The sequence below is a fragment of the Uloborus diversus genome, chromosome 8 (assembly GCF_026930045.1).
Source record: "Uloborus diversus isolate 005 chromosome 8, Udiv.v.3.1, whole genome shotgun sequence".
Taxonomy (NCBI): Eukaryota; Metazoa; Arthropoda; class Arachnida; order Araneae; family Uloboridae; genus Uloborus; species Uloborus diversus.
Genome location: NC_072738.1, coordinates 143,845,602 through 143,869,605, shown reverse-complemented (window position 1 = coordinate 143,869,605; position 24,004 = coordinate 143,845,602). Strand labels below are relative to the sequence as shown.

General features: G+C 34.1%; 1 protein-coding gene across 1 annotated transcript in view; it reads right to left on the bottom strand.

Moving 5' to 3' along the window:
- LOC129227317 (RNA cytidine acetyltransferase-like) overlaps window positions 1-23,771 on the bottom strand; it is a 62,515-nt gene extending 38,744 nt beyond the window's left edge. The window contains 3 exon segments of the mRNA XM_054861860.1: window positions 2,047-2,169; window positions 13,842-13,933; window positions 23,591-23,771. Coding sequence (XP_054717835.1) covers window positions 2,047-2,169; window positions 13,842-13,933; window positions 23,591-23,698 — 323 coding nt within the window. The 5' untranslated portion in view covers window positions 23,699-23,771.
- Between the last annotated feature and the right edge of the window lie 233 nt (window positions 23,772-24,004).

The following is a 24,004-nucleotide window of genomic DNA, read 5'->3' as shown; positions in this document are numbered from 1 at the left end:
TACAAATTACATATATATGTAATTTGTTATACAAATTACATATATATGTAATTTGTATTACAAATTACAATTAATTATTGTACAAATTACAAATAATTATTGTATGTTGTTATACAGTTACATATAATATTTTGTTAAAAGCCAATAGTCTTTTTAAAGAAAAATCAACAAAAAAATTCAGCTGCTGTTGGATTCCATTACTTCAAACATGCAGAGTTTCCTTGTTACATCACATTTCTTAAAGTTGAATCGTTGTGTCATTCATGTTATTTCTAGGTTTTATTCAGATATAATAATGCAATACATGCAAAAAGTATAGTAAGAATCTCAAATTCTGCAAAATAAAAGAGCATGAAAATCTATTTTGCAATAAAGAGCAATATGATTAGGTGGTACACTTCTTAAAAATAAAATAAATAATGCGAAAAATTTCTGAAAGTGCCCATAAATGCTTGTTAAAAACAATTTAGGTATAGTAAAAATCTCAAATTCTGCGAAATAAAAGAGCATGAAAATCTATTTTGCAATAAAGAGTAATATGATTAGGTGGTACACTTCTTAAAAATAAAATAAATCATGCGAAAAATTTCTGAAAGTGCCCATAAATGCTTGTTAAAACAATTTAGTTTTAAAAAAATCCTAATTTTCCAACATCATTCTATAATTAAAGAAATCAGAATTGCCCGAATTCAAGATTGATAGAATCTAGAGTACATATATAATGTGGTGAAATCTACCTTTCAAGGTGCATTTAATGTTTACAGAAAGAAGAAAAATGGATGAAAGTTAAAATGGTTTAAATTATTAAAAATCTGAATTTTTCTCACAAACTTTAAAAAACGTCCGAGATTTAAACGAAAGTCTTGAGAATCTCATCCCTGTTTACTAGATCATTTTTTGTTTCATACTATAGTGCATTGAAATTTGAAAATTTATAACACTGAACACCCAAGTTAAAAATACAGTGGAATTCGCTCAATTGGACCATCGGTTAATCAGACCAGCTGCTTATTCAGACCAAATCTTTAAAAACCAAAACAAATCTCATTACACAAGCCTAATAACATTCGTTTATTGGGATCAAAAAGCTGTTTAATCAGAGCAAGGAATATGAGAAAAAAATCGGAAGAAAGCAGAAATCAACCGCTAGAAGCAAGTTTCAAGTGGGTCAACGAACTTTAAAGTTAGTGTTATAAAAATTTTAATTAAGAATGGTCCCAGCAACGTTAAATTAAACCCTGAAATATTTACAGGAAAAAAAATTCTTTATGATACTCTGACCCCCATTGCATGGCAACACTATTCCAGCCGAGGTCAAAATAATTCAGGGACATTTCAAGTTTATTCAGATAAAATTAGCACGTACAGTAAAACGAAATTTTTTCCAAAAAATTGTTCAGTTCTAAAATACGTAATTTAAATTCCACTGGATATTTTAATAGCTGATTAGAGCTTTTTATAGAATCTTTTTTTTTTATCACTCTCACATTTTTAGTAATTTCTGGTTGTTGAATTGAGTCAATAATGATTGGCAGGAATGTAATTAAAACCCCTTAATTGAAAAAAAGATTTTTTGCTTTATTTTAATTTAATTTTTAATGGAAAAATTTTGTAAACAGCAATATTTCTTCTTTGCATTCTCACCATACACGTGGGTCTCACAAAAATCATAACAGCATTTGAATGTTTTATGTAAAACATATTCAGTCATGCTACACTAGTCCTGTTCAGTTAATCGGACCAGTCAGTTATATAGGACCAAAATGATCCCGTCTCGATGTAGTCTGACTAAAACCGAACCGACTGTATAAATATATATATATGTATATATATATATATAATGAGCAATAAACACATACTGCGATCAGATAAATGTAAAAAATGGAAAAATTTGATTCACTGAGCTTATTACCAGAATAAAAAACATTTCTAAAGGGAAAAAATATTTCATGTCATTAATACATTTAGAAACCAATATTTTCTGAAACATCTTTATTTTAAATGAATTTAAGAACCTATTACTTATGAATAATGATGTACATTTACCTATAATAACAGTATCTAATATTTGTGGATGCAATAAAATATTCCAATGCATCTTCTTCGTCAAATTGCTGTTTGCCTTGAATAGTTTGAGCTTTCTTCATTCTCTTCCTTTTCTTCTTATTTCTAAAATATTCAAAAAATTTTGCTCATTTTTCAAGAAGGGATTAGTAATGGTAATGATAAAAGTAAGGGGAGGTGGGGCACGTTGGTCTGCTTTTAACTTATCATTTTTTATCCCATCAAAAAATTTCAATGATTAGTTTGATTTTCTACAATAAGTTTCACTACAAACTTCTCAACATCACAGAATTTTCTGGAAGTGTTGAATTGATAAACTTTTTTTACATTAATTTGTTAATGGAAACCTTGTAAAGTGGACCAATGTGCCCCACGGCTGGGGGTACGTTGGTCCGCCTGGTGGGGCACATTGAACCACATAACTCAAACAGCGTTTGTTATAATTTAAGTGATAAATACTATCAAACTTTGTAGCTACCTTATTCTCTGTTGTGCATAGAGTGAAAAATATGGAGTTTAAAGATCAATATACCATATTAAATTGATAAATCATCTTTATTTAAAAACAGCAATAAGTATTCACCATTAGTACACAATTATTTTTTAAAATTCAAAAGAAAAAGCTTAGAATTTTGTTACAATTAATGAGATTTAGGAGCAAATCTTAAAAAAAGTTTTTAAATTATGTGGGGTAGATTGGTTGGGTCCAACATGCCTCAGAAAGAGTGGACCAACCTACCCCAACTTCTTGGTCTGAAAAAGTGATATAATATTTTTATTTTTGACAAAAAATAAAAAAAATTGCCAATTACAGTAAAACCTGTAAAGTTGACCACCTTTGTAAGTTGACCACCTGTCTATGTTGACCGCTTTTGTCAGGAACGGAATTAGTCCTATGTTATATAATGAAGGAAAACCTCTGTAACTTGACCACCTCTCTATCTTGACCACCTGTCTATCTTGACCACTAATGAACACCAAATTTGGTTTGGAGCATTGTAAAAAACCCTTTGTAAGTTGACCACTTGGTTTATTTTTTAAAATTTTACTTAGCAAATTGTTTTATTTTATTATTTTTTTTATAGCTTTCCAAGAACATTTTTGATACCAGACCAGCGTTTTACTAACTAAATGAAACAGTAGCATAACTAAACCTCCTTTTGAGTTTAACCACATGGGAAAAACTATTAAGAACCCATTTATTCCCCAAAATTGCTTTTCTTTATGAAAACATGTGTCAATAGAAAAGTACAAAGTATTTTTTTCCAGTTGTAAAATTTTGTGACAACAATGGAATTGTGCTAAAGAGTAAAGTTACTTGCATTGCAGTATTTCTGGTGCAAGGGATTAAGAGATACGACATTTTCATTCTCAACTGCTTTTTTTGAACTATGAGAGTCCAGCTTGTTGCTCTTTGTGTTATGGTTTTACATAAAATGGCTTCAAAAAGAAAGTTAGTTGAACTTGAGATTGATAAAAAGTATGAAATATTAAAACTAATTGAAAAGGGAGAAAGCTAGAGAAAATTAGCTGACACATATGGAATTTCTAAAACTAGTGTCTAGTAAGCGCGCCAAATTCAATGAGTTATTTTGTTGAAAAGTAGATCATCATAGAGTTATAAATGTATATGAGAAAAATTTGCAATTTTTGATTAGCGATGAATTTTTTAGGAACTATTAATATCAAATGAATAACTTTTCATAAACAATAAGATTTTTTTTTTTTGATCTATTTACTGAAATTTTAAATTTACATGACACATTATACGTCATTCTGGGAAAATAATCTCTAAAAATATTTGAATAACATTTTAAAATATTGTTCCAAAGTAATGCTAAACAATGAAAGTGAGTTAAACAGAAAGAGTAAGTGTCAATCAATCAAAAATGAATACATGGTGCAAGAAATGACAAAAAAAAAATCATTACCCCCTCCATAAGTTGACCACCTGTCTAAGTTGACCACCAAAGGACTGCACCGCAAGTGGTCAACTTACACAGGTTTCACTGTATATTGAATTAAAAGAACTTACTTTAAGAAAGGAGTTCAATTTTTTCTCGCAATCTTGAAGAAAACATTTAAAAAAAAAAAAAAATAAAGTTAGTTTTCTGAAAATTACTCAGGACTATTGAAATAACACTTTCTGGAATAAAATTTGTTCAATATAACTGTACCATGTGATTTCATTATAGAATTTGAAGGACCATAGGTGCTATTTTTTGGTCATAAAATAAAATAAAAACTAATAATAGTAGTTAAATAGTTGAAACTGGTCCAACGTACACCACCTCCTCCTACCAGGGGTGCCCATCCCCCCCCAAACTCAATGGCGCAAATTCCCCCCCCAAAATTTTCTCGCTTTCGAATCGGGTGAAACATAAGTTTTTAGAGTGTTTAATTTTCAGTCATATTCATGGGGGGGGGGGAGCACTAACAAATATCTTTTGAACTGAAATGTTGTTGAATTATTGACCCACCTTGTTGATTGTTGACCAATTGTTGACCTTGCCTTCCCAAATTTTACAACATGGACTATGAGTAAACAAGTTTTGGGTACCCCTGAATTTTGCTACACCTTTTTTTTTCGAAATATGATATTACAGGGAGAGTGGATTAAACTTTCTGTCTTGGGATGGAGTCATTACTAGATGTATACAATATGAATCTTGAAACGGAAAATTATAGAAGGTCCGGGGGTTTCTCCCCCGGAAAATTTTCGAAATTGTAGTTTTAAAACTACAGTTTTAGACGATCTCTGGCGATGTTAGGGGGACAAATGGTTTGGTGCCCCTTCCCGGTAATTTTTCAATATTAAAATTTAAAAGCGCAATCGTAGATAGTCTAGCGTTGTGTTAAGGAGGACTCTCCTGTGTTTTCACAATTGTAGTTTTAAAAACGCAGTTTTAGACTATCTGTGGTAATGTCAGGGAAAGAAGAGATACTCGGGCTCGCCCCAGGGAAATTTTCAAAATTAAAGTCTTAAAAACGCTATCTATGGTTGGGGAAAAGCAGTTTTTTGAAATTGAAGCTCTAAAATCGCAGTTCTAGCTGACCTTTGTGACGTTAAGAAAAAGAGTTTTCGGTAGCTCTTCCATCAGCAAAAACCAACATCATCGAAAGGTTTAATAAAAATCATCTAATGATAAATTCATTAGATGATGGTAGTTCAGAATCATCTAATTTCTTCTCTTATGAATCAGTTTAAAAATGGTAGAGAAGATGGGGGTAAAAGTGAAATGAAAAATTCTTCACAAGCTTAAGCTAGTTAATGAAGAAAATATATTAATTGTCGATTGGAGGGATAAAAAATGTTATTTGCCAACTTCAAAACTATAGTTCTTAACGATTGTCAAAAGAATCAATGAAAGACTAGAGCATACTGGTCAGAATTATTACAAACAATAAAACATTTTAAACCTCTCTGCCTCTCATCACTGTTACACGTATTCATCATGCAAAATTGTGCTATTTCCAGAAAATTTATGAAAAATTGAAAAGAAATCAAATTGTCTGATTCAGTTTTGAAACGGATACCAACTCTATGCCGTCTGTGATGTTCCCTTCATTGAAAAAGAGACACGGTCATTAAATTTTGAAAATAGTACCAGAGCCGTCGCTAGGTCAAAAAAACTGGAGGAAGGGAGGCAAGGGCGCCCATATAGGGGGGCTCAAGTCCCCCCCCCCCTTAGATATTAGAAGTTCCTTGCTTTTAATGATTTTTTCTTAGCAAAAATGTAAAAACATTTCTACTCCAGCCATTAATGAATAATTTATTGAAAATGTCAAACTTTAATAACTCTAATCTGTACTGAAATCGATTTCTATGGGGAAAATATCTGAGCACCTCCCCCCATAAAATTTTGCTTATGGGCGCCCATGGGGGTAGGTACACCTTTGGAGGCCCCTTAGTTGTTCCAAACGCATGTTCCAGTATGCAGAGAGAGAAGATTTGGCTTCTGGTTTAGCAGAGATAGTCATATTACTAGACCTTTAAGTACCAGCAATATAAATTTAATCGTAAGGATAATTTTCAGTTAGAATTGGGGAGTGTCGGAAGGCTACCTTCTTGCATTATTTTGAAATTGAAGATATAAAAACGCAGTTTTAGACTATATTTTAAGTTTGGGAGGAAGGAGAGAGGAGGTCCAGGATAGCCTCTCCCGATATTTTTTCCAAATTTAAGTTCACAACACAATCGTATGTTATATTTAATTATGTTCAGAAGAGGGGTTCCGGGGGCTCTCCTACGAGAGTTTTCAAGATTGTTCTTTAAAAAACAGTTTTACACGATCGATGGTGATGTTAAGGAAAGAAGAGACTCAAGGTAATCTTTCTATAATTTTTCAAAATGCAAAGTTCAAGCAAGCATTCCCAATTGTGAATTATTTCTGATTGTGACAAGTAAAGGGGGGTCCGGGGGCTCTCCCCCGGGAAAAATTTGAAAATTGTAGTTTGAAAAATGCAGTTTTAGACGATCTATGGTGATATTAAGGAAAAGAGAGATGGGATGGGGCCACCCCACCCCCGAATTTTTTAAAAATTTTGAAGCCTTAAAAACGCGATTGTAGACTTTTTTTGTTAAAATTCCGTGCACCGCCAGTTTTTTTTATATGTAAAGCTCCGAAAACGTAATTTAAGTCAACCATCGATGAAGGGGGGGGGGGGGGGGAGGGAGATTTGAAAGGGTTTGCGATGTTCCGTAATTGAAGCACTAAAAGTGAGATTTAAGACATTTTTCGATGATGTTGGCGAGAGAGGGGGGGGGGGGGGGGGCATTCTCTAGAAAAAATTTCGATCTGTTGAAACCGCAGTTTTAAAAGATTTTTGGTAATGTTAATGGGTGGAGAGATTCGAAGTCCTCCCCTGTCGAATTTTCAAAAAAAATGAAATTCGATTAATGCAATCGTAGGCAATTTTAAATACTGTAGAAGGTTTTGGAGATCTCCCCCCAAAAAAATTTCTGAATTGAAGCCTTGACAACGAATTTTTTGAGGATCTTCGGTAATATTTGGAGGACGACAGTTTCGGGACACCTCAAGGAGTTTTTTTAACATTAAAGTTCAAAAGACGAAATTTATTCGGCTTTGAATGATGATTACTGATTAATTGAAAGGGCGTTTCTCGGAGGTTACGTTTGGAGCAAGTACTCTCACGGTTTTTTAAAATTGCAGTCCTAAATACTTAGGTGTAGGCCATCTTTAATGACGTTAAGGTAAAGGATGGGGTTTGAGAACGTTTTCCCGGGATTTTTTTCAAAACCTAAGTTTTAAAAACTCACTTCCAAGCTAGCTTTGGGGACGTAAAAAGAAGGGTTTGGAGTTCCCCACTCTTCCTTTCAGTTTGGCTCCGTCCCTGTCCTACGTTACTGTCATTGCAAATTTTAATTATTGATAAACATATTGTGTTAATATTTCTCCCAATTTTCCTTTGTTAAACACGGTTATTTGCTTGGATTTTCCATAGTAAAGTTTTCTATTTCCCGCCTAATATTTTAGTTTTCTTGCAAATATAAGCTTTTGGGGCCTTAGAAAAAGGACTTTTAATATTTTGAACTGATGTGGTAATTTTCTGCGATACCTTGGGTTTCTATTCCACTTCAGTTTATTTTAAATATGCCACCTGCATCTCTTGATCAAGCTTTGATTTACTTACGATTTTTACATTCAAAACATTTAGAACTTTTGGTGTGACTATTCAGTACACAATACTTTGAATCTCTTTGTATTTAACTGGTTTTTTTTCCCTCTCTCTCTTTATTTCAAATTTATTTTGGCGACCCATACATTTTTCTTCATTTAGGAATGATTTTCAGGACAACATTCTTCATCAAAATAAATCAACATATGGGAATATTTCGGCGGCCCCTATCCTATGGGTGTCCTAATGAAGCTGTCCTATTTATTTGTCTTTTTTTTTTTTTAACTGTAGAACTATGAAGCATAGTTTTGTATAACCAGGGCCACCGGCAGACAAGGCGTGCACCATGTTAGTTTTGTCACCGGTCCTCCCTCCCATTATGCTAATTTTACTCTATGCGCGGTACTTTAATTTGAGCCGAGCCCATAGTTTCCGCCTAGGCAGACATGATCATCTGCGGTCTAGTCAAGAGTGTACTGTACTGAATACTTTTTTTTTTTTGCGTTAATAAAAGGGTTTGAAGCATACATTTCTGCGGCCCTCACTTAGATACTCTTAATAAAAGAGAATCATGGATGTTTCTAAATTGTATTTTAAAATTACATTTTCTATTCAAATTTTGCAAAAAGACTCTTTGTCACTATTATTTCAATTGTTCATTCATAATAACTATTTTAATTTTGAAAAACAACGAAGAGTTTCCATTTTTCTTTGTTAGTTGCATCGCTAAAATGAAATTGGCGGCCCCACTTCTGAAAAACGGGGGGGGGGGGGGGGGGGGGGCTACGGCGACGCCCCTGAAGAGTAGATGGAAAACGTATTATTAATGCATCAATTTCTTGTTGAATGAGTTTAAATATTTTTTCTTTCCAAAGTTCAAAAATTTCCTTTTCTAAAGGAAAAAAAACCTTCTGGAAAAAAAATCCCCCCTAAAATTTTGATGGCGCAACTTGCGCCATAATCCCCCCCTGTGGGCACCCCTGCCCCCTACTTTATGACATGCAAAATGTTGCAGTATATTAAGCACTGAATAATTATACTACCCAGTTTTAACAAAGAAATTCCTTAAAAGCAGAATTAAATCCAGCAATATTTGAATCAAATGTGCCATGTTAATCAACTAATAAAACAACAAATGGAAAGTTGTTGCTTTTAAGCAAAATTAGTAAGATTTCGCCACATAAAGCTAGCGAACCAGCCACTTTATAAAATTACAACTCTTTAGAACAAGCTTGAATCATACAAGCTCCAGTCACTGTATTATATTTATTATTTTCCTAACATGTAGCGGATTAATTAATAAGAAAAACATTTGTGTTTTCAATATTTTACAATTTTTAACAATCAGCATTAAACAAAACAAATTTGGAGATGTAGACTTCTTAGAAATACAGTCGAGTCCCGACTTACGCGAGGGATGCGTTCCAAGACTCCTCGCGTAAGTTGAAATTTCGCGTTGTGGAAAAATATATGCATACAAATTTTTTAAAGCATACCAAATACTTTAAGGCACTTATAAACACCCCTCAAACTGCTCTAAAGCATTCCTTAACCATTACAGTTTCTTCCATAAAAAAACTGAACTTTTACTATATTTAAAAAAAAAAAAAACTGTTATTCAGCATGAAATACTTAAGATGCACAAAATGAATGACCAATGGGAATAAAAGATATAAAATAAAACAACACAGTGCGTACTGCATGCAGTAAAATTAAAATGATGCACAAAATAGTACCGTTACAGTAGATACAGTAGCAATAATTACGAGTTAAAAAATGAGGATACTAGTGACTAGTGATGATTTATGCTCCAAGATCAGATCGTTATTCTTATCTAATACATTTTTAAATACGCTTCACCTTTTATTTAAAACGGTTCAATTTGTGGCTATATCCCCTCTGATCTTTTTATTAATCCACAATGCAAAAGCGCGCGTGGCTTCCATTTTCATAATTTTTACTTTGCTAGACTGCTCTGCAAGCTTCAATATTGAAACTAAGTTCTAAACTTTTATGGACATCTTTTTGTTTTTACTTTTAATTGTACATATGGAAGAATCACTCATACTTATTGTCGCGCTACCTTCGACGTTTTGTAATTGTTCGAGCATATCGAGAATCTTAGCCTTTTTAAATTTTTTTTATCAGAAACTTTCTTTTTCTTCACATTTTCAAACTTTAGATGAAGGTGACACTAAGATGCCATTATGGTTATTTAATGCAGTAGACTAGTTTGGCTTGGGAACTTTGGCTGTCAGTGATGCTCAAAGGGACGTAATAACATTCACGAAATCATTATTTAGTAGCCAATAACGAAGCTAATACTTCCTTATAAAAAACTCATGTTGTGGGCGAATAATTCGCGTTAGCTCTAAAATTCGTTACTCGTGAAAAATTCTCGTTATAGCCATTTCGCGTAAGTCGGATCGCGTTGTAGCGGGAGTCGACTGTAGTTTCTTTGTTTTAAAACAATTCTATGCTATATAAACAACTTTATTCACTGATAAATACTTTTGTTGATTATTCACTAGGAAAATTCGTTTCACCAGCATGTCATAGGGCTGGGCGATGTAGGAATTTTTACATCATGATGCATCGCCGACCTAACATTGTGATGTAGCAATGCATTATGTTTTTTTTTTGATTGCTTATTGTTCTCATTTGACTGTCTTTGATGCATGGGCGGATTTATGGGGGGGGCAAGGGGGGGGGGGCAATGCCTCCCCAGTTTTGGAGGACTTTATGTAGTTACAACACATCTTCCAAAAATTTTTTAAAAAAATCATTTTTTTTTGTTTTTGAACAGTTTAGAAGAGCATGGGTGGATTTATGGGGGGGGGCAGAGGGGGCAATGCCCCCCCTTTTGGGAAGAGTTTACATAGTAACAACTTATCTTCCAAAATCTTATAACAAAAAGATGATTTTTTTTTTTTTTTTTTGAATAGTTCAATGAAAATGAAGAGAATAGCGAATGTCCTTTTCTGAAGGGAGAAAAGAAAGAAAAAAAACGAACATCAAATACAAAATAGTAACAGCTGTCACTGGGGTACTGAAAATTGGTCTAAATTCACTATTTTTGGACTGAAAACCATTTGGTCAAGTATATGAATGAAAATATAGGCTAAACGAGCTATGCATTCAGCTGCAACACTTATAATAATTGACATTTGGGGACCGTCCCTTCCCCCTCCCCAATTTGCTCTAACAGAACGATCTACTCGTTACGATTTGTTTTCTCTCTTTTCAGAATGTTTATTTTCAATTTGCGTGATTTCAAAAACTAGATGTTTTGGGTTGTTACAGACGAAAGATTTTGAAGAACCTTCTGGATTCACACATTCAAATGAAATTGGCTGATTTGAAATGTATGCTATTAGAAAAGAAGTACATAGCTAAAAGGTTTTTGTACAGCAAAATACTATCAAATGTAACAGTTAACACCATACTCAATGAATGTATGTAACAATGAAAACAAAAACTGGAAAAATCGTCCAACCATTAAACAAACAGAACGTAAAATAACTAAATCAAAACTAAATTTCTGATTTTTCAGAATCATACATTGTAAGGAAAACATCTGAATAAAAGAAAAAGTGAGGGAGATATTTTTCTGGCACAAAAGTTTTGCACAATTCTTGTAAGATTGCATTATTATCTGATGATATGTTTTTATAACTGTGTTTTCTTTATTTTTTAAAGGAAAATGAGACAGTTATTGTCATTATTGAAATCTGAGTAATTCAGTCATCAAAAGTTTTTGGAAAAGTTTGCTGAAATTTGATAAAAACCGTTACACAGATTGGTAAAACCATAAAAATCCTTTAACTGTAAAAACTGAGAAATATTCGTTCAAATTATAAAAAATCTACAGGTAAGAGTGAATTACGAGCAGGGCTGGATTTGCCTATAAGATAAACAAGCTATAGCTTAGGGCCGCTGCTTTGAAGTGGGCCTCTAACTCCCCAAAAATTGTGATTCGTTCCTTAAAAAATGGAAAGTGCTTGAAAAACTAATTTCATTTTCAAGTACTTTGAATATTTGGAAACGTGTGGCTACAAACCTTAAATTTTAAAATTTCTAACAAATTGTAGGGGGAGGAATGCCAAAATTTGTCAAATTTAGCTACTTGCTACATCCTGCATCAAAAACGTAAAAATCATGGTTCTCGCGTTTGTAACATATTACTTGAAATAAATTTTTGAGACTCACATGCTTCATATCTTGCTATTTATTTAATCCCGAAAGCAGAATTTTGGAAATTCTTTTGTATTGATTGCTTTTATCTTACTTTTACTGCATATTGTTAATCTGTTTAAGCCCGAGGAAAAAATGATACACCACCCCTATTTCTTTTCGTTTTCCTGCACTACTTATAATTAAAAAAAAGTTGTAATGAGATATTAAAGTTTATTTTTTCTCTTAAACATAAAAAAGCCGTTTCTTACAAATTTTGAACAATACTGTACAACTGTATATAATCTACTACTCAATTTCAGAGACTGGAAAGTACAAATTATTGATAGGTTCTAAAATCCCTGAAAAGAATTGGTGCAGTATAGCCTACCAGGGCTCTTGAACCAAAAACCCAATCTAACTAACCAAACCTTGAAAATAATTAGACAAGTCTTTGAAACTCCTAAAGCAAAGTGTGCTTCAATTTTATTTCTTATCAAGTGTATAAATTAAGAATTGTTCAAATGGGTAGTATGTTACTCTCTTGATACCTATTCTCTAAATCTGCGCACCATTTCTTTTAAAGTATTAACTTGCATCACAAAGCACTTTTAAAGCGTAAAACTTAAAAAAAAAAGCCTATTATTTCCAATTAACCTTTATAAGACTTCAAGATGCAGAATTTTATATCCATTTTATATAATTTCCCAAAATTGGAGATATTCTATATCCCACTTAAAAGGGAGCCCTGCGTCACTCTCTCAATACCAGCCCCCTCTCTTTTAAGGTCAATTCAAAAAGGACACCATGATTACACACTGTAATGAAAACGACACATAAAAAAGTAAAGAATGGCCTTATACATCACAGAAAACAGAGAAAAACATGGGAGAGGGGTGGGGAGGGCAATTAAAAATGTTGCTCCAAAAAAAAAATCCTGCCCCCCCCCCCCCCAAGGAACTCAGTCCTAAATCTGCCTATGCTTTGATGTCCATGCCTTTTTCAACCCCCACCATCACCTGCAGGTGCCACTCCGTCCCCCGGTAGCCGCTCCTAGTCCGTGGCATCCATGTCTTACCCACATGCATGCCCATACGCATACACACTCACACACATACACACATGCCAACCTGCATACACACAGGTCTACGCACACACACAAGCCTACACATTCAAAACTGTACACACATAACCGCCCAAGAGGATGGGCCAGGAGCCGTTTCTAGAAACAAATGACTAGGGTAGTAACCAATAAGTAGGATCCTGTGGCAACTCGTGATTGCGAAAAACGTAATTTGAATTCAAAATTTCAGAATTCAAATTAATAATGAACTTAATTTTTTTTTTTTTTTGTAACTTGTTTGTTCTCAGATACGAAAAAACAGATTCCAGCACCAGAAAGAAAATATTTAGATTATAAAGCAGTGCTAAAAGCGCAAGTTAGTGAAAAATGTTGAAGACAAGTTTTGAGATTACAATGAGTCTGTTTTTTCAGTGCAAAAAGATGTGTGGAAATGGATGCAAAGTTGGGCGTTCCATTCAAAAGCTCATATTCTTGCATTTAAAAAAAATGTTCCTTGCAACCAGTAGCAGGGGTGGCATCTTAATATTCCAGGGGGTGAGGGAAGATACCTATGGCAATGTTGTCTAGAGCAATTTGGCATAAAATGGAATCAGCTTTTATTTGTCTTCTTAACTTTTGTTACTCCACAAAAATAGGAATAAGTTGTTTCTGAAAATTGTATAAAATTCTTACGAATTCATCAATGTATCTTTTGCCAGTAACTAAAAAACATATGTGCATTTCTTGCATGTCTTGGGAAAAATGAAGGTCTAACTCTTTGCACCCTCATTGTTAAGCCAGATGATTATTTGAGACTGGATTGAGACTGCTAATTGAACATCAGTGTGATTTAACATCAGTGTGGCCCCTGTCAACTCAATATAAAATACATTTTACTTACGTGGAGAAACCTAGATCTTTCTTATAACACCATAGTACAGTTGGTCTTGCCTTGACTTCTGCTTTAGACAGCATTTCATGCAAAATGACAACCTATGAAATGAGATTACTGGAAATGTACACACATACAACAAAATTGAGTGAATAAAATATTTTAAACTTAAAACATGCAGCATACATGCTTGACGTACAGCAAAAGAAAGCTTAGGGTGGCTAAAAATACTTGTAAAAAACGTTTCTCCTAGGTAACGGGATGCCGCTCAATATTTTTAGACTTGTGGATAGTAATATACTGGAATGATTTTAGTTTCTTATTTCAACCGAAAGAGGCAGGAGCGGATCCAGGCCGAATTCTCGGAGGAGGACATCATTTGGAAAAATATGATGCTTAGGAATTTTTTTAATATTACAAATATCAATAAAGCCCACCTTTAACCAGATCATTTTTTAAAGAATTTTCACTTGACGACACAAGTTTAACATAAAGGCAGGCTGTAACCGACCCAATAATTTTCCTCTTTTCTTAACAAACGTGTGCATATATCGTCACCTCAAACTGGTATTCCTGTAATCACTAATGTGTTCTGAGGCGACTGTATAGGACTTCTGATTTAAGAGGAAGCCGATATGAACCAACCGTAAGTATATTTCCTCCGAAGTAAAGGGGGACTGGGGTTTTTAAAACTAAAAATTTTCAAATATTTAGTCTTAAAAACACATTTTTGACGATCTTTGATAATGTTAGGGGAGAAGAGGTACGGTGGCACTCACCTGTCTATTTTTAGAAATAGACAGGGCTCTAAAAATGCAGTTTTAAACAAGGGAGGAGAGATTTGAGGGCCCATCTAAGGAAATTTTTCCGGTTTGTAATCTTAGAAATGCATTTTAACTGTCTTTTGTAATATTAAGGGCTCGGGTAAGACTTCCCCAGCTCATTTTTTGAAATTGAAATTTTAAAAAGGCAAACATATTATCTCCAATAATGTTAAGAACAGTTCTGATGTTCTCCGGCAGATTTTTTTTGCAATTGTACAGTTAAAAACACAGTTTAAACACACGATCTTTTCGTGATGATACTTGGAGGAGAGATTTGAGGGCCCACATCAAGAATTTTTTCTATTTTACAATTGCAGTCTTAAAATGCATTCTAATCATCTTTGGTAATGGTAAGGGAGAAAAGGTTTGGAGCACTCTCCAGAATTTGTAGCTTTAAAAAGTCTGTTTCAGACGATTTTTGGTGATGTAAAGGGGAGGAGAGATTAAAAGGCCCATCACAGGAGATTTTTCTAATTTATAGATTTTAAAACACATTTTAGACTATCATTGTTAAGGTTAGGGTTTTGAAGAGTTTCAGAGGTCCACTTAGAATAAAAAAAAAAAAAGATTTGATTTTTTTTCAATTTAAGCTAGGAAAGAGTGTTTTAAAAAACTACTTGAAACTTCCTCAGTATGGGTTTATGACTCCTCGGCATTGTTTTTATATTCATGTTAGACTTCGAGGAACAATAAGGTTTTTTTAATATTTAGCTCTAAAACAGGTTTTTAACTATTTTGAAATTTTCTCAGGGTGACCATGCCTCCCCCCTCCCTCTCTCATTGTTATACCTTTGTATGCATTATAAGAGAAATTTTTTGCATTTTTGCTCAAAAAAAGAGGATTTTAACTATTCTTGAAATTTCCTTGTAGGGGGCCAGCGCCCACTCCCTGAATACGCCCATAGAAAGAGGGTGCTCAACCCCTTCCTCCAAACTTCATAAGTATGGGTATACATTGTGCACTTAATAATGCATTGAATTAAAAAAACAATGCTACATATTACAATATCAGGGGTCTGTCCAGGATTTTTCACAGGGTCCGTTTTTTGTGAAAAATCAAATAATTTTGTGAAAAATGAATTAATTTTGTGAAAAATCAAAAAATTTCGCAAAAAAATATTTTTTTTTGTTAAAACGAAATTTTAGAATTTAGAGATGGCACAAACTGCATCAATTAAACTTCAAGTTGAGTGTTTTCCTCTTCTACGTCGAGAAAATCATTCTGGATTTTTTTCTGATATTTGGTGGGGGGTGGGGGGGCATCGCTCTTTCAAGTATCAATATTTATCTACCATTCTACATTATGTTAAATTATACTAGATATATTTCTGTACAGTACTTAAAATAATTGTAACAAAAATATAAATAAATAAAATAAAATTCAGAATAGGGTTCAGCATTTAACTTTTTGACCCAAGACACTCTTAAAAAGCACAGAATTTGGTTTAAAACTTCTAAATTCCGTGATTTTAACAAAAATAAAAAGATATTTCAATTGTTTACCTCTTAACAAAGCGTAATAATCATTAAAAATTCAAAAAATCGGATTCCCATAGCGGATGCAAAGAGATCGCAATTCTCAAAGTGAAGGCATCAAAAGTATAAAAACAGCTTGTAAAAGAAATATTTTTGATAAAATTATTTTAAAATTGCATTTTAGAGTCCTATAATAAACATATCATTAATATCTGTGGACACAGTTTACCCAAAAAATAAAATAAAATAAACCATCTATTTAGCATTTTAAGTTTTGACTCATAACAGAAAATGGAATTTTGCTTTAAAAACTTGAAATGAGAGTTCTAACAGAAATAAAGAGACTTTTCATTTATTTGAATCCTAATAAAGCGAAGTTAGCTTGAAAAAAGAACAAAATGTGATTCTCATATTGGATGTTAAAAGACTGCATTTTTCAAAATGTAGACATCTAAAGAAAAAAAAACGGTATTTAAAAGAGTTTATTTAAAGTTAATCATCCTTGTTAGCATCGAAAAATCAAAACCCATATAATTTTCTCCCAAAATAACAATTAAACATCGCACCGCACCGTAAAAACGCAAATATTGACAAGTTGGCAAAATGAGAATATTTTCTAATCAAGTCATTATAAAGGTTCAACGCCAGACGCTAAGTGGTGATAATTTTGAAGTTGGTAACACTATCTGAAGCGATCATATTTTTTCCTCACCCTTACTATCCCTTTGCAGTTCTAAGTTCATTTCGCAGATATATATTATTATTGTTTATTAAATCATGAGCGGAGAAAAGTGCTTACTAATGCTTTTTCAGAAAAGTTTACAAAAACACCGCTGCTAATTAGCTGTGATAAAACAAACAACCATTATATTTATTTGGCAGTAGCCATTATTTATCGCTTGCAGGAGCATTCCAAGAGTGCCGATTTTTTTTTTTTCTTCAAAATTAGCCGATTTTGTATAAGCTGATCCCTCTAATTTGTCTTAAAAAAAGGTTCCAAAAATTATCGGTTTATACACAGAAATATGCGTTATTTTGCTTTCAGATTTGCTCTTTCAATAAACAATTTGACAGATCCGATCTTGTTTATCAGAATTTTGTGAAGGGTCTGTTTTGTTTGATCGGGATTTTGTGAAAGGTCCGTTTTGGTTGATCGGATTTTTGTGAAGGGTCCGTTAACGGACCCAAATATCCTCTGGCCAGACCCCTGAATATACACCAGTAATATGCATATGTGTTGCAATAAAATAAATATTTATGAAAAAACAGCTGGGGAAATAAAATATTTCTAAACTTGTAGCATTTTCCATTCTACGGCTAATGTTAAATTAAGGGGTCATTGAGCACCCTCTAGAAATTTGAGTACAAAACTTAAACAGCATAATGCTATTGGTAAGTCTAAAAAAATAGGGGGTGTCCTGGACTTTAGCTAGAATTTTCTTTTTTTTTAACCACACTAAGGGAGCTATTAGCAAAAGGGCAAAAATGCTGTGCTGCCTTTTGCTTGGAAATGTATAATAGGGTTTCCAACCATGGAGGAATAATTTGAAGATTATCTGTGGTGATTTCGAGGAGCAATTTAAAATTTTGCGGACCAGTTCGGTATTTTGTATAAAAGTCAATAAAAATAACTAAAACCACTTTATCTAAAATTGTTTTTGAGCAAAGAAGAGACCAAGGGGACATGATTCAGTTGTTTAAATTCATTAAAATGAAAGATGTTACGGGACTGAATTTTAGCACTGAAAACAGGACAAGGGGTCATTGTTTTAAGCTATTCAAATCTCAGGTTAACATGGATATTAGGAAAAATTATTATTATAGCAGGGTAGTGGAACCTTGGAACAGCTTACCGGAAGAGGTGGTAATGAGTACGGGAGTAGATAGTTTCAAGAGGGCCATTGATCTTCACTGGGGATTGTAAATTGACTAGGACCAGTCTAGCTGGGCCCAGAGCCTGTTGCTGGTCGTCACTTTTGTATTTGTATTTGTATTTAATAATCATTTTAAGCACCAGTATGAAAATAATTATTTTTAAGTTAATAAATTCGGTCGGGAAAGGAAGAGCAAAATGACTTCTTTGCGGAGCTGCGGAGTTTCATCATTTTTGCGGAGCAACTTCGCATATGCGGAGCAATTGGCACCCCTATAATAACACTTATAACCAATGGCACAGCCACAGGAGAGATTTTGGGGTTAAAACCCCTCCCAGAACTTCAACACATTCATTTCTCTTATACAAATCAAGGGAAAAAAACAGTATTTGAATATTTCCAAGAGGGATAGGTTTAAAAAAAATATCTTGCTGCTTTTAATGAGCGGGAAGCAATGACGAATTTACTTTCAAATCTAAATATATAAAGCAGACAGTTTCTTTGCATCTTTGTACCCCATGGCCAGAAGACCCCACAGCACCTACAGCCCTGAAACTTGGCACAAAATTCGAACTTACCCCGGAGTATACACTTCAAAGCCCAAATTTTAAGTTTCCAATTAGTTTTTTCATAATTAACTAAATAAGCTAAAATTTCATGTTTTTCGTCTAATTAGGAGGTACAAAATCCTACCACCTCTTAACATTATATGTCGTTGGAAAGAGTTTTCATTTCTGAATAAATACATGCCTGATCCATTTCTCTCAAGTAATTAGGACAGGAAATATAAGCGATTCTAATTGAGCCAATTTTCAAGGTTAAACTTGATTTGTTTTTGCAGTGACGTACAAAAATCGAACGTACCCCGGGGGTCTGCAGGTCGAAGCCCAAATTCTAAATTTTGGACTAGAAAATTTGAAATGAATTTTTTAACACATCCTTGAAAATTTCCATTAATTCTTGAGAGGGCCATCTTGAGCAGTACACAGTGCAGAAGACCTGAGAAAAAAATTCTTGCTTTCACACATAATATTATTCAAACGGCTTAAAAAATCAAATGGACTCTCAAAGCGCACTATAATTCTTACGGAGGTAAAAAAAAGGAATTCTAGTCTTAAATTCTAGCAATGAATTATCATGCTTAGAAGCGATGGAAAAAAAAGGATGGCAACATAGTGTAACTCTATGGGATTTATCAGCAATAAGTGCAGTTATCCTAACCATTTTTGGTAAAACCTCTCAAAATAATTACTCAAACAATGAAAGATGGGAAGATAAAATATTTTATTCAAATTAAAGCTGAGATTAAGTTTTAAGCGATGCTTAGAAAGTTTAGGAAAAAAGGGTCTGCAGCAAAATTTAATGCTTTGTGTCGTTAAAGCTTTCGTCAGCTAGAGCGGCTGCCATCTTGTGTAGTACACATGTGCAAAAGACCTTAGAAACGAATTCTAGCTATTTAACACTATGTTTTAAAGTTTTTGTCAGCGAGTCTAGGCATTGTTTTTGGTAAAATCTCCAAAATAATTGTGCAAACCATGAAATACTAAAAAGAATAAAATATTTTCTACTTTGAGGCCCAGATTCGGTTTTCATCAATGTTTAGAAACTAAAATCTTTTAACTCAAAAAATATATGTTTTTAGCATCCAAAGAACTTTCTTGCCTTTCTTCAAGTTGGCTGTAGAATGGTTTAGCACGGGCATTGGGATGGGGTAGCTAGGTGAGTTTGGCGATAAACAATATTAGAATTGTGGAATTATTTCACACTTGAAAGATACTATTTGGTGTCTTCTTTGTTCCCTGGCCCCTCCGATAATCAGGAAAAGAAATTTCAAATAAAGCTTAAATATTCAGATGGTGTTTGTTCCCCAAATATTTTTTAGTATTTAGTTCAAACAAATAATCTGCGATAGTATTGTGAGAGAAAGCAGCTACTTTCAAACTAGAGGGGTCTGGTAACTTTAGGTACCTTCATTAGTGGCATAATGAACAGGGCCAGATTAGCATCTATTTATGCCCCTAGGCCAAATTTAGAGATTATGCCCCATCTCACATATCCAAATTCTATTGAAATCGTATCCCCCCGCTCCCCCAGTAATTTCCAGAGGCTTAGCAGCGGCCAGTGTCAAGTGTAGATTTCGGGCTCCTCTGTTAGTTGTCAAAAAATGGAGGATGGATTTGTTTGCTTGTTTTCGTTCGATGATGTTCAAATGGGGGGGGGGCAGGAATTTCAGAAATTGAAGCCTTGGAAATGTAATTTAAGGCCATCTAAGGTGATTTAACAGGAAAGGCATTCAGAGCTTACCCCGGAAAGTTTTCGAAACTGAAATACAAAACGTAAGTAATTGTATCTTATCTTTGATGTTACAGAAAGGTATGAGTTCAGGGACTCTCTCCTTCCCCCCCTTCCCACGTCGAAATTAGTCTTAAAAACAATCTTATATTGATGATTCGATCGATATAAGATTTTTCAAAAGGTGGGAGGAGAGCTGAAATTAGAGTCACGCCCCAGGAAAGTTTTCAAACTTAAAACGATATTTTAAATTGTTATTGTCTGAAAGCGGGGAGTTAGAGATCTTTCCCCTGGAAAACATTTGAAATAAAAACTGTAAATGTGCATTTGTACAACCTTTAATGCATCTGATAGTGCTGGTTGATGGGATGGGTTTTGGGGACTTTCCAGCGGAAATTTTTTGAAATTTTAGATTATCTTCAAAGTGTTGGGGAAAGGCAGGTTTGCAAGAACGCTAAAAAAAAAAAAAAAAAAAAAAAAAATTGAAATAAACAAAAAAAAATTTGAATTTTGACTTCTTGAATTCAAATTATGTTTTTCACAGTTACGAGTGTGTGTGTGTGTATGTAGGCGAGTGTGTATCTGTGTGTGGTGGGGGAGGGGGGTATGTGTGTTTGTGCATAGGGGGGGTGTATGTGTGTGTAAGCATGTGTTTGTGTCTGTGTGCAGGTATGAGTGTGTGGGTAGTTGTGTGTATGAGTGTTTGTGTGTGGAGGGTAATGTGTATGTGTGTGTAGGCATATGTGTTTGTGTCTGTGTGCAGGCATGAGTGTGTGTATGTGTAGGTGGCTGTATGTATGCGTGTGTGTATGTGTTTGAGTGTATGTGTGTAGGTGTACGTATGAGTGTGTTGTGTGTATATGTTTGTGTGTGTGTACGTGCATGTATGCGTGTAAGTGTAGGATATTGATGGCTTTTGCTATAGGAGCAGCATTGTGAGGAGCTGGTCGACCGTGATGCTGCAGAGGGTGCTGGTGGGAAAATAAAATCATAGCACATCAAAACAGTCAAATGAAAGCAATAAGCAATCGTGATTGCTCAAAAAAAAAAAAAAAAAAAACAAGTTTAGATAGTTTTTGAAAATAATATTGGAAGTGGGTTCATGGAATTTCCTCTGAAGTTTTTATGAAGTTAAAGTTATAAAAACGCAATTTTAGACTACCTTTGGTGAAGAAAAAAAAATGGGGTTTTGCTCAGAAAATGCCTCCCTCCCTTTCTTTTTCTTTTCGTTCTCAATCTTTTTTTATTTTTAATGATATGTTGTAAAACATCCTGCCCCCACTTTTCTTTTCCAAAAATATTTAACTGTTTTAGTTTTTCCATAATTTAATTTTTAAATTTCTCCCTCAAATTCTTGTCTGCTTAAAAAAACAAACGTTTTTGGCTTCAAAAAAAAAACTTGTGACGGTTTGGACTGAGGTGACCTTCAGCAGTGATATCTTATGTAATTTTTTCCGTTTTACTTTTGTGTTTCATTCATTTTTACTTTAGAAAGATTTAGAACTGCTAGTGTCTCTTTTTTTACTTTAAGTTTTCTTCTATTTAAAACATGTTTCACGGCATCCCATGCAATTTTATCCACTTTTTCGTGATCTTCTTGATGATATTTTAACTAAAATTTTCACAAAAATATCTTGGAAGCAAACCTCGATAACCGATGTAATTATAAATAAATATATATAAAATTGTGTATAATAAAAAATTTACTAGGAACTTGTATGCAAGGCATGTGTGTGTAGAGAAAGCAGTCTATGGTGCACATTTTGTGCAAAATAGGTGATATGATTGCCAGAGGCGCCCCGATGGGGGTTACCGGAGGTCACTGTTACATCCGAACTTTCCTTATTTGACAAAAAATATCCGACATTTCGGAAAATTCGGAGACAACATAATAATATTCTTGTTTGTAAAGATGTCTAATTTCTCTTTCTGTTAGACATTGGTACATGATGTGCATGTTCGTATTTTGTCATTCAGTAAGATTTGAAGTTCCATTCGGTAAATTGACAATCCTCCCCCCCTCCCCTAAAAATAACTTCTGGTTCCCCTGATGATTGGCAGTCATAAATAAATATGAATTAATAAATTAATTGCAAAATACATACTTACTGAAGCAATTTAAAGAATCAAGTGAAAAATAGTTTCAGTAACAAGTTTTATAACTGAACATTTTCTAGGTCATGATTTTTCTGTGTGCGACCTGTAATAAGTTTTTCGCTTTGGCAAAGCCAGGGGTGAACTAGCCCGCTGTCGGCACATCAGCCCAAGGGCCGGTGTGCCCTCGAACCTGTGCAACTTCCTTTTTTCTCTCTCTCTCTTTTTCATTTTGCCTAAGAACACGTACTTTTTTTTTTTTTTGCACCCTCGAACTTGTGCGCCTATTGGGAGTCAAAGTTGGCACCCTCTTGGAGGACTCCATCTGCCTCTGGTCAAAGCTATAGTTGTAAGAAATTATTGTTCAAAACAAAGATGTTGAAAATTATATGCTTTGACCTGAAAAGGACCTCGACTCAAGCACCACGCCCCCTCCCCCCCCCCCCTTCAATTGCTGTTTTTATGCCTGTCTTGCTGGTTGCAATCTTTTCTAGATAAATTTTGCTTCTCCATATACTAACGGGTCACTTTTTTTCCCAGCAAGCTGCTTATTTTTTTCCCCCTCTGCGAGGTGCGCCCTTTTCGGCTTGCGCCAATAGGCCAGGACCTATTGGGTAATCCGGGCCTGATAATGAAAGGATATGTGCTTATTAGTGTACCTGTAGGACAGAAATGGCAACTTTAGAGGACAGCAAAATAGGATCATGACTTCCTTGACGGATCCTACAATTTAGGTTTTTTTTTGACCTTTTGTTACAGAAGCTTCTTAGATGAGAGCACTTAATCCCTAATCCCTCCTAAACATTACCAAAGATAGCTAAAAGTTGCATTTTTAAGACCTTTCAGAAAACAACTCCTTACCTAGGAACTCCAATAACTTTGTCAAACATGGCCTAAAACAGTATTTTAGGAAATTAAAATCAAAACAATTCTTAGTGGAGGATCTCAAGGTATGTGAAGCTGTTTAGCTAAAATATAAAAATAGCCTAAAGTTAATCTAATGTAAAAATTCACACGAATAGGAAAAAAGTTACACGCAAATAAAAAAATTTTAATAACAGATAATTTTTAACAGTTAGGAATGAAATTTTTTTCATTTGCAGAACGAGCGGGACGCAAATAAAATCACTTCCGAATGTCATTAAAAACATGTAAGCAAATAATCCATATAAATGCAATCGAGCAACTTTGAACTTACATTGTCTCTTGCTTTTTCTCCTACAACCACAAACAGAGAACGATGATGTGAAGAGACACAATTTTCAATCAGAATACGAATACGGTTATCAATCTTTTTACGAACCATATTTTATATAAGCATGAAATATTTGTTGTTGTTATTAAACAAACACGTGCGGGGCGATGAGCGCAATATTTTCTTCGGCCGTCTGGCGTCTACTGAGCCGTTGATCATATACCAGCTGAATGTACATAATAATTTTCTGGCCAATCAGTTATAAGGGAGTTTTTACGACACTCCATTTTCAGTCTCGGCTGCGTTCGGGTATACGTTCGGAGATAAGGAACAATCTCACCGGTGGCACCAAAGATGTCTACGGAGTTCACTTTCTTCTGCAGGGGGCCAGAGTTCGAAGAATGATACGGTCACCAG